Source organism: Mustela nivalis, assembly GCF_964662115.1.
Source record: "Mustela nivalis genome assembly, chromosome: 1".
NCBI lineage: Eukaryota > Metazoa > Chordata > Mammalia > Carnivora > Mustelidae > Mustela > Mustela nivalis.
In genome coordinates this window covers 211,707,553-211,717,016 of record NC_139020.1, presented here as the reverse complement: position 1 = coordinate 211,717,016, position 9,464 = coordinate 211,707,553, and the positions used below count along the sequence as shown (strand labels likewise).

The window sequence follows — 9,464 nt, the reverse complement described above, 5'->3', positions numbered from 1 at the left end:
CTCGAAGTCTATAAGGAAAGACACGGTGGTTGCCAGGGCCCAAGCCATACCTAAATGAATTTGGGGATGTCAGAGGTAGAGCCAAAAAAAAAAAAAAGCTTCCAACCATTTATTTATTCATTCAACAAATACTTGCGGACCATGTATTTATGCCAGGTGCTGGGAACATATGAGACAGAGATTTCTAAATAAACAATAAAGAAAGAATTATGATGAAATGTCAGGTTTGTTGGATGGTGTTCAGGGCTTCAGTGCAGGAGAGTGGAAAAGAAAGTCTGTGATTTGAAATGGAGAGATTTGGGAAGATTTCATGAGAAGGTGACACTGAGCAGAGGTGAGGGGGTCACTGTTGGAGGTGAGGGAGCCATGAAGTTGCTTGCCTAAGGCCCCAGAGCACCATGTGCAAAGGCCCTGTGGCAAGATTTAAGATTCTGGGGTGGCCTGGTGTCTTGGAGGAACAGTGCCTGTGTGGCTGGAGCAGAAAGTGGTGAGTGGAAGAGGTGAGGGCAGGGAGGGGACAGGGGCATGTCACGGAGGGTCTGGTTGGCTGCAGGGCAGTGGGCTGGAAGAAGCCAAGGGACGTCATACCTTGCCCAGGTGCCCAGGCCCCTGTGTTGAGCTGGTGGGGGGAGAAGAGATGCCAGGTCCTGCAGAGAAGGGGCTGGGCTGCAGTTGCTCCCGCCCCCCTAAAACCCCCCCAGGGCTCCTCCCCCTCCACCCCCTCTCAGAGCGACAGTTACAGGCAGAGAAGAGGAAGTGGTAGCTAGCTAGCGGAGGCAGGCAGGCAGGCCGCGGAGGCCGCAAGGGTGCGCGGGCTGACCCGGGAAGGCAGCGGCCATGGAGCTGTGGCGCCAGTGTACTCACTGGTTGATCCAGTGCCGGGTGCTGCCGCCCAGCCACCGGGTGACCTGGGATGGCGCCCAGGTGTGCGAGCTGGCACAGGCCCTCCGGGATGGCGTCCTCCTCTGCCAGCTGCTCAACAACTTGCTGCCCCATGCCATCAACCTGCGTGAGGTCAACCTGCGCCCCCAGATGTCCCAGGTGAGCCAGTCACTGGCTGGGGCACCAAGGGTTGGAGGTGGGGGGGGGGCACACCCCCGGCTGGCACCAGGAGAGTCAATGCACTGAAACTCCGGGCCTGTGATGGAGAAGGGAATGTGTGCTGGACGCTGGGGCTGGCACGGGGGTGAGGGGGGTGGGGGGGGTGGGGAGGCGGGCACCGGGAGGGAGGGGGTGGTGAGCGCCGAGATCCCAGGGGTGTCTCACCCAAGGGTCACAGGAATGGGTTGACAGGCTCTGAGTTCCTGCACATCTAGGCTAAGAACTGACAGACTTCCAAACCCCAGGCTGACTCCACAGAGGTTCAACTCTCCAGATGGGACTGTGGCGGGGGGGGGGGGGGGGGGGGGGTGTGGAGCTTGAGGGATACCTGGGAACCCCCAGGTGGCCAAAAGGGTGCCCGAGGTTTATTACTCCTTTGACATCCCCCCCTTCTGCCTGTGGGGGAGGGGCCTCCACCAACTTCTTCCCCTACATGTGTCTCCTCCTCCCGGGCCCTGGGCCCCTTCCTTCCCTTCACATCTTCTTCCCCTTCGCTTCCTGCCTGGGCCTGGGGTGCGTGGGGCGGGTGGGGGGGCTGTGGGCCCCTGGGCTCCGGTCTTCCTAGCTCTCTCCATCCCAGAGAGACACTGAGAAAAGCGTTGGTCTTGAGCCCAAGAGTGGGTCCTGGGGTTTTGGAGCCTAGAAAGAGCTAGTCTTTCTCTGTAGGGATTACTGCAAAGGCCCAGGTCTGGGGAGGGTGGATTGTACCGAGTGAGCAAGCCAGCAAGCGGGGGCCCTTCTAGACTCAGGAAATATATTCAAATCCCTATTTGAATGCGGTTGGGGTGGAGGAGGTAACGTGACTGGATCCCCATTCTGGGTCCCTGTAGTGTCTGGGTGCTGGGGGGAAGCCATGTATGCTGGGGCTGGGCGCTCCTGGTGCCTCACCTGCCTTGGAAGTCGAGAGGACACTCCCGCCTGGCCCTCAGGCTCCACTCTGGAATGAAAGCTTGGTGCCTGGGAGCTGTGGATTGGCCTGGGGGGGCCTTTTCTCTGGTCCCTGAGATGCCACGTGCGGGATGTGGAGAGGGGAAGTCACCGCTCAGGGAGCACATCCTTGGGGGTCTCTGGGGGCATTCTCTGGGGACACAGCCATGGGGTGGGGAAGGTGGGTGGCCCACCCTCCTTTGCCCAGGCAGGGCTTCCTGGAAGGATGAGGGCACTCCAGGGGCCCAGCCCCTCTGGCCACAGGCCTTCCTGGATTTGCATACATTTGCTTACCTCCTGGCTTCCAACCAATAGGGAAGTAGCCACGGGACCTGTCAGACCCTGGACCCAGAAGGGGTAAAGGTTCCCAGTGAGGCTTTAATAGCCGCTGATGGGGAAGTGGATAAACTTGAGGATGAACTTCAACCCCTGCCTGCATCTTGCTTATAGCTGGTTGTCTAATGAAGGGCGAGGGGGGTGGGGGGTGGCTGCCTGGCCTTAAGATCTGGGAAGGCAGCTGCAGGGACTACGGGGAGGCAATGTCCTTGTTTGTGCCGGGCAGTGCCAAGGCTCCGTCTGGGCCTGGCCTTCATGGTGCTCCCAGACTGGGGAGACACAGACCCCTAGCCCTGCATGGTCACGGCTAGGACACAGGGAGACACCTCTGGGCTGGGATGCTTAAAGCAAAGGCAAGACATTGCCTGGCGAAGTCAGGCTTTATGCAAGAGGGGACACTTGTGCTGGGTTTTGAAGAGTGAGTAGGAGTTTCCCATTGCTCTGGCTTCCTATGCCCAGCCGTGCCGGGCCCCAGGCCACGCAGGGGTGTTTCCCCAGTCCTCCCATCTGGACCTCTGTGCCTTCCTGCCTCTGCTCATCTTGTCTCCCTGCAAAGCTCAGCCCTTTTCCCCATTCACAGGGGGGATGAGTGCGGGAAGCTGAAAGGTGGTCCCATTGAGGTGGAGGAAGGTTCCTCCAGAACAGAACAATCTTTCTAGATTCGCAGGACCCTGTGTCCTCTGATTTGAGCTGGGGCCGTGGACCACCCTCGAGATGCGGAAGGTGTGGGGACCAGAATCCGGATGCCTCTCAGTTCCTCTGCTTTTTCTCAGCTGTTTCCAGGGAAGAGGGTGGGAAGAGCACCTGCACTCCAGGGCAATTGTGACGTCTGTCAGGCCCCTTCTTGGTGCCGGGACAGTGGGCAGGAGACACGCCCAGAGCGCTGTCACTGAGGAGCTCGCCTAGTGGGTCAGACCGACAGTGAGCAAATACGGAAACATTTAACCTGTGGGGAGGGGGTAGTTGCTCTGGAGAAATCAAAGCAGAAAAGGGAGCTCCGGAGCGTGGGGGTCGCACTCTTGAATAGGTGGTCACTGATAAGGTGACCTTTGAGCAGATCCCTGGGGGAAACGAGGGGATGAACCTTGTGAATCCAGGGACACAGCACTCCTGGGCAGGGGTACAGCCAGTGCAAAGGCCCTGAGGTGAGAGCTCGTGGGTGGCCCTCAAGTCTGCTGGGAATGGCTCATGGCTGAGGTCAGACCAGAGCGAGTCTCCAAGCTGGGTGAGATCTCCAAGCTGAGATCTGGGGCCGAGGGAGGATCCTATTACAGGTGGCACCTTGACCGCCAGACATCCTAGCTCACTTCCTCTCTCTGGGAGTCCACATTCTGGGTTGCAGAGATGAAACTTTAAGGCCAAGGGAGTGGAGAGGAAGGGACGAATGTGACAGTCATTGTGGGAAAGACCCACCAGGGCGTGGGAGCTGATTAGACCTGGCGGAGCAGGCTCTGGGGCCTGGATGATGTCAAGGTTCCCAGCTTGAGAATGCCCAGGCCACTGGCAGAGGCAGGGGAGAGGGTGGGAGAGTTAGAAAGGGGGTCAGCTGGAGGGCAGTGACTCTGAGGGTCCAGACCTGGGTTCAAATCCTGATGCCCTCTCTTCCTGGCTTACCCTCTCCGAGCCTTAGTTTCCCCATCTGTGAAACATGGCTAAAAATGGGACCTTTATTTCGAGGACTGTTGTGTTATTTCAATACTGCTTATCACGGTGTCTGATGCCTGATAAACCCTCACTAAACTAAAAAGTTTTCTTTGGAAGGATGTGGGGTAGCAAAAGGTAACACAGCAAGAGGGAGTTTGGGTTGGGGGAATATTTCTCAGCTGGGCTGGTTTTGACCCCCAGGGGCATTTGGCAATATCTGGACCCTTGTTTGGTTTCATCACATCTGGGAGGTGGTACTGAAGTCTAGTGGATGGAAGTCAGGGATCCTACTCAGTGTCCCACGGTGCCACCCACAGCAGAGCATTCTCTGCCCCAAACGTCAGTAGTGCTGAGGTTGAGAAACCCTGTTGATCGGGGACAGAGAGCTGCAAGAATCTTTAAAATATTTACTTGGTTGTATAATACATTCATATGGTTCAAATATTAAAACACACAAGAAGCAGGACGCCTGGGTGGCTCACAGTTAAGTATCTCCCTTCAGCTCAGGTCGTGATCCCGGGGTCCTGGGATTGAGCCCCACATTGGGTTCCCTGCTCAGCGGGAAGTCTGCTGCCCCCTCTGCCTCTCCCTCTGCCCCTAACCCTGATCATTCTGTCTCTCAAATAAATAAATCTTTAAAAACCAGCAACGCATAAAAAGATGCACAAGGAAAAATTAAACTTCTAGTCCTGTCCCTCAGATACACCCAGCTCCTTCCTTCTCCCATAAGCAAACTACTTTCTTTTCTTTCTCTCTCTCTTTCTCTCTCTCTCTCTTTCTTTCTTTCAAGTTGACTGTATCCTCCTAGAGTTTCTTCATGCAAACATAAGCAAATAGGAGTTTAGGTTCTTATTTCCCACCCTCCTCCCTTAAATAGAAGATGGCACATACTACTGACTGCTTTGTCTTGCTTTCCTCACTTAATAATCTTCTTGGGACTCTTTCCAAATCAATATATAGAGATTGCCCTTATTTAAAACAATAGCAACAACCACCACCTGACTGCACGGTTTGCTGGAGAGTCTATTTATTTCACGGATGACTTATATTGTGTTAACTATGTGTTAGGCATTAGTCCAAACCAGGTGCCAGCAAACAACAATCCAACAGTTGAATCTGGATTACAGCATTAAAAAAAAAAAAAGATTTTATTTATTTATTTTAGAGAGAGAAAGAGATAGCGCGTGAGAGAGAGAGAGAGTGCACTAGCGGGGCGGGGGGGGGGGGTTGAAGGGAGAGGGAGAAGCCGGCTCCCCACTGAGCAAACACCCTGGGATCCTGACCTAAGCTGAAGGCAGACGCTTAACAGACTGAACCACCCAGGTGCCCCTGGACCACAGCATGTTTTTATAAATAAAGTTTTATTGGCACACAACCATGTCCATTGATTCCTGTATGTATTGTCTACGGCTGCTTTCTGGCTACAACTGTGGAACTGCGAAGTTGCCACGGAGACTGTCTGGCCTGCAGAGCTGAAGATATTAACTTTCCAGATCTTTGTAGAAGAAGTTTGCATATTCCTGTTGTAAATATTTTCTTTTCTTTTCTTTAAGATATATTTATTTATTTTAGAGAGAGAGAAAGAGAGAGCATGAGCAGGGGAGGAGCAGGCTGAGGGGGAAGGAGAGTCCCAAGCTGACTCTGCCCTATGTGCTGAGCCTGATGTGGGGGTCAATCTCATGACCCTGAGATCACAACCTGAGCCGAAACCAAGAGTCATTTGCTTAACTGACTGCACTACCCAGGCACCCTGTAAACATTTTCTATACATTAACTGTTTAATCCTCGTAACACCAGAGGTGGCAGAAGGTACGTTATCCTCATTTTTCACAGAAGGGATTGAGGCACAGAGGTGTCCAGTAACTTGATTCAGGGTGCCAAACTCAAAAGCAGCAGAGTTGGGGATTGGAACCCTGGGTAGCCTGGTGCTGGGATTTTTGCTGTCTGCAGTTACCCCAAACCGCCTCTATCCCATTGTTTAATGGGGCGATCATTTATTTTATCATCCTCTGTATCCGTGGACACTTGGATTGTGCCAGACTTTTGTTATGACACATTTACTGCAACCATTAGCCTTGTCCATGAATCATTTTTTGACTCCTCGTCTGTGTGAGCTTGGGTTTGCTACCTAACCTCTGTGTGCCTCAGTATCCTCATCTCTAAAATGGGGATAATAAATCCCTATCTTTAAGCATCACTGGGAGGGATAATGAATCACTCTCAAGAACTTAGAAAAGTCCCTGGCCACACAGGAATGTTATTGTTGCTGCTGTACACATGAGCAAGTGTCCCCACAGGATAAGTTCTCAGAAGGATTTGCTGGCTCAAAGTGGCTGGGCCTGTGTTTTTGGCAGATATTGCCAAGTTGTTCTCCATCTGGGCCTGTTCTCATGTGGGTTATTCCAATTACATCACCACTAACAGAGCATGAGACTGCTTATTGGCCATCACCTTGCCATAGACTGTTCCATTGTTAAGACTTTGGAGTCATGCCAACTTTATGGGTGATATATGGAGCTCATTATGGCTCACTTTACATTTCTCTTATTCTGAATGAGCTTGAACCTCTATTCCTTTGTTTAAGATCTATTTCTGTTTTCTCTTGGTGAAGAAATATTTGTTCGTAACATTTGCCCCTTTATTCTTTCTTCCCTTCTGGGACTGCTGTCCTTTCTTCCTTATTAGTTTTAAGGAGCTCTTTATATATTAGGCTGGCTTGAATTTCAAGTCAGGTACTTACTACCTTTGCGATCTTGAAGAAGAAAAACATTGCTCTCTGAGCCCTGGTTGTTTTATCTACAAAATGGGGATGTGGACAGCACCTTTATCTCAGGTTTATGTGAGGGTTAAATGTGATAGGTTAAGTTAAGTTCCTTACTGGTGTGATTGATGTGCTAGATTTAGCCAATGCTAAAATAATGAGAAGTCCTCTTTTTGATACTTTGATTTCAGTTAGTATGAGTTGGCTGTCCGATGTGGTATAAGTCAGGATGTGTAATGTTAGCTGCTGTAACAAAGTATACACTTCAGTAGCAGTAATGGTTTCCTTCTTGCTCACATCACAATCTAGTTTGGGTCAGCTGGGGGTTAAGGGAGTGGCTCTTCTTTACAAAGTCCCTACAGGACCTGGGCTTCTTCCATCCCATAGCCCTACTCTCCTTAAAGCCCCCGGAGTCCTCCCTATCCCAGAAGGTGGGGAAGAAGACTGTGAGGAGGGAGACTACGGGAGGCTTTCATGGACCAGGCCCAGAAGTGGTGCTGCCGCCTCCATTCTTGATCCATTCACCAGAACTCCATCACATGGTCCCATCCAACTGCAAGGGAGGCTGAGAATGGTTTAGCCAGGAGCCAGGGAGCACAGGAAATGTTTAAGTAGACATAGAAGAGAATGCTGTAGAACTGTGGAATGATGCCTAGCTGGCTTTAGAGAGGCAGGTCTAGAGAGGCTGGCTTGGAGGAAGCTGTAGTGGGATAAGGAATGAGGAGGGCTTGAACTGAAGCCATGGTGGAGGGATTCAGCTAGGGGCTGGGGAGCCTGGGCAGGAGCAAATCTCAGCCAAGTAGGTTGGGTTGGGTTGGATTGATTGGAAGACCTCATCTCAACATGACTACTGTGGCTGATGGGGACAGAAGTCTGGAAGGGCGAACATTTGGTATTTTGCCTTCTTTTCTTCCATTTTTTTCTGTTCACGAACCTTCTTTTGCACCTAGTACTGGGAAATGTCACCCTTTAGCACTTTCCACAGAGGGTGCTGGGAAATCCTGTTCCTTTCCCTCCCATTACTCCCATGACTCCCCATTGCCTTTGGGGCAAAAGACAAAGTCCTTACCCTGGCCCATGAGAGTCTATGCATTTGGCCTCTGCCCACCTCCTGGCCCTCCCCTCCCCCTTCCTTTTACTTATTCTGCTCCAGACACACGAGCCTCCTCACTGCTCCCACAACCCACCTGGTCCGATTCAGCCTCAGGGCCTTTGCACATCTGTTCTTTCTCTGTGGATCTGTCTTCCCCCAGATATACACTGTGATTGGTCTCTTATCTCCTTCAGGTTTCTTATCAGAGAGCTTCCTGGCTTCCACACATAAGATTGTTCCCCTTACCCCCTGCCCCTCTGTGCTCTCTCTTCCTTTTCTTATTTTTATTTTTCTCCATGGCACGTATAGCCCTCTGACCTACATAGTTTTTACTTTTTGCTTATTATCTGCTCCCCCAGTAGAATGTCAGGGCAAGGCTTTTGTCTTTTTGGTTCACAGCTGTGTCGCTGGTGCCAGAACAGCACCTGGCACATAGTAGGTGCTCAATAATATTATCAACTATTCACTTCATTCACTCACCCTTCCTTTAATACTGGGAGAGCAAATCATAACTTATGCCTTGTTTCATACACACAATTTAATCAATACATGGTCACACTCATTTGTTGACATATTGTCTGTGGCTGCTTTCGTTACATGAAAGAGTTTACCAACTGATCCCTGATTTAGTGGGATTTGTTGAGTGCTTGCTTATTATTGGTTAGTGGTTGTTGGTTAGCTCTGGTTAAGTATGGATTGTTTGAGATCAGTGCCTGCTTCTACTGGTTCCTAATTATGTGACTTTGGGCAAGTGTTCAGACCTCCCCTGCCTTTGGTTTTCTCACATATAAAACGGGGAAAATGATGATGATGTGGTAATAATAATGATGACACCATCCATGTCATGGATATTTCCTTGTATTAAACCATGTACAGGATGATGGAGAATTCCATGATGAATGACACACAGATCCTCATGCAGCTCATGGAAATAGATGAGGAATTAGGCAGTTAACCTGAGAGTGGAATAGTCTGCTGATGGGGGGTGGAGCCCAGGGACCGTGGGAGCAGAGAGGCGGGGGAAACCCCAGAAGCAATCAGGGTAGGCCTCTTGGAGGAGGTGACGTGCCAATTGAGTGTGGGAGGTTGGGGCATATTTGAGGAGCCAAAAGAAGTTCTGCTTGTCTGCCTTGTTAACATTAAGGGCACTGGAAGTGGAAAGAACCCAAGGGTATGTTGAATGGGCACAGCTGAACTTCTAGCACGGATGGTGATTGGAGGCCTGGGTTTCAGGAGGAACTTGGGAGTTAGGTCCCCGGGGGAAGAAATAAGGGATGTTCAGTTGGAGAAGTTTGAAGGTTGAAGAAATTCTGAGCTCCATCAGCAGAAATTGTAACCAAGAGTTTTAGCCCTTGTGACAGAAAACCCAACTTAAACTGGCTTAGTAAAAAATAGCATTTATTAGCTCACATAACTGAAAAGCTTAGGAGAAAATGTATTTAGGTAGAGCTGGATCCAGGGGCTCTATCTCAGGATCACCTCTACCCTTAACTTAACTCAGCTGTCTTTTCAGTGTTTTCCTCCATTCTCAGTCATCCTTTCCTCTCATGGTGGCCGGCAAGGGTGCCCAGGTGCTCCAAATTTAGGTGCCCACATTTTTGT

General features: G+C 51.0%; 1 protein-coding gene across 2 annotated transcripts in view; it reads left to right on the top strand.

Moving 5' to 3' along the window:
* The first annotated feature begins 132 nt into the window (after positions 1–132).
* The window catches only part of VAV1 (vav guanine nucleotide exchange factor 1), a 48,568-nt gene continuing 39,236 nt past the window's right edge, over positions 133–9,464 (top strand). Inside the window, exon 1 of one of the 2 annotated variants that reach the window (XM_082734101.1) lies at positions 133–1,041. In XM_082734101.1, the coding sequence (XP_082590227.1) occupies positions 838–1,041 (204 nt within the window). In that variant the 5' untranslated portion in view covers positions 133–837. The remainder of the gene's footprint in view (positions 1,042–9,464) is intronic. The other variant, XM_082734102.1, reaches the window with a different exon arrangement.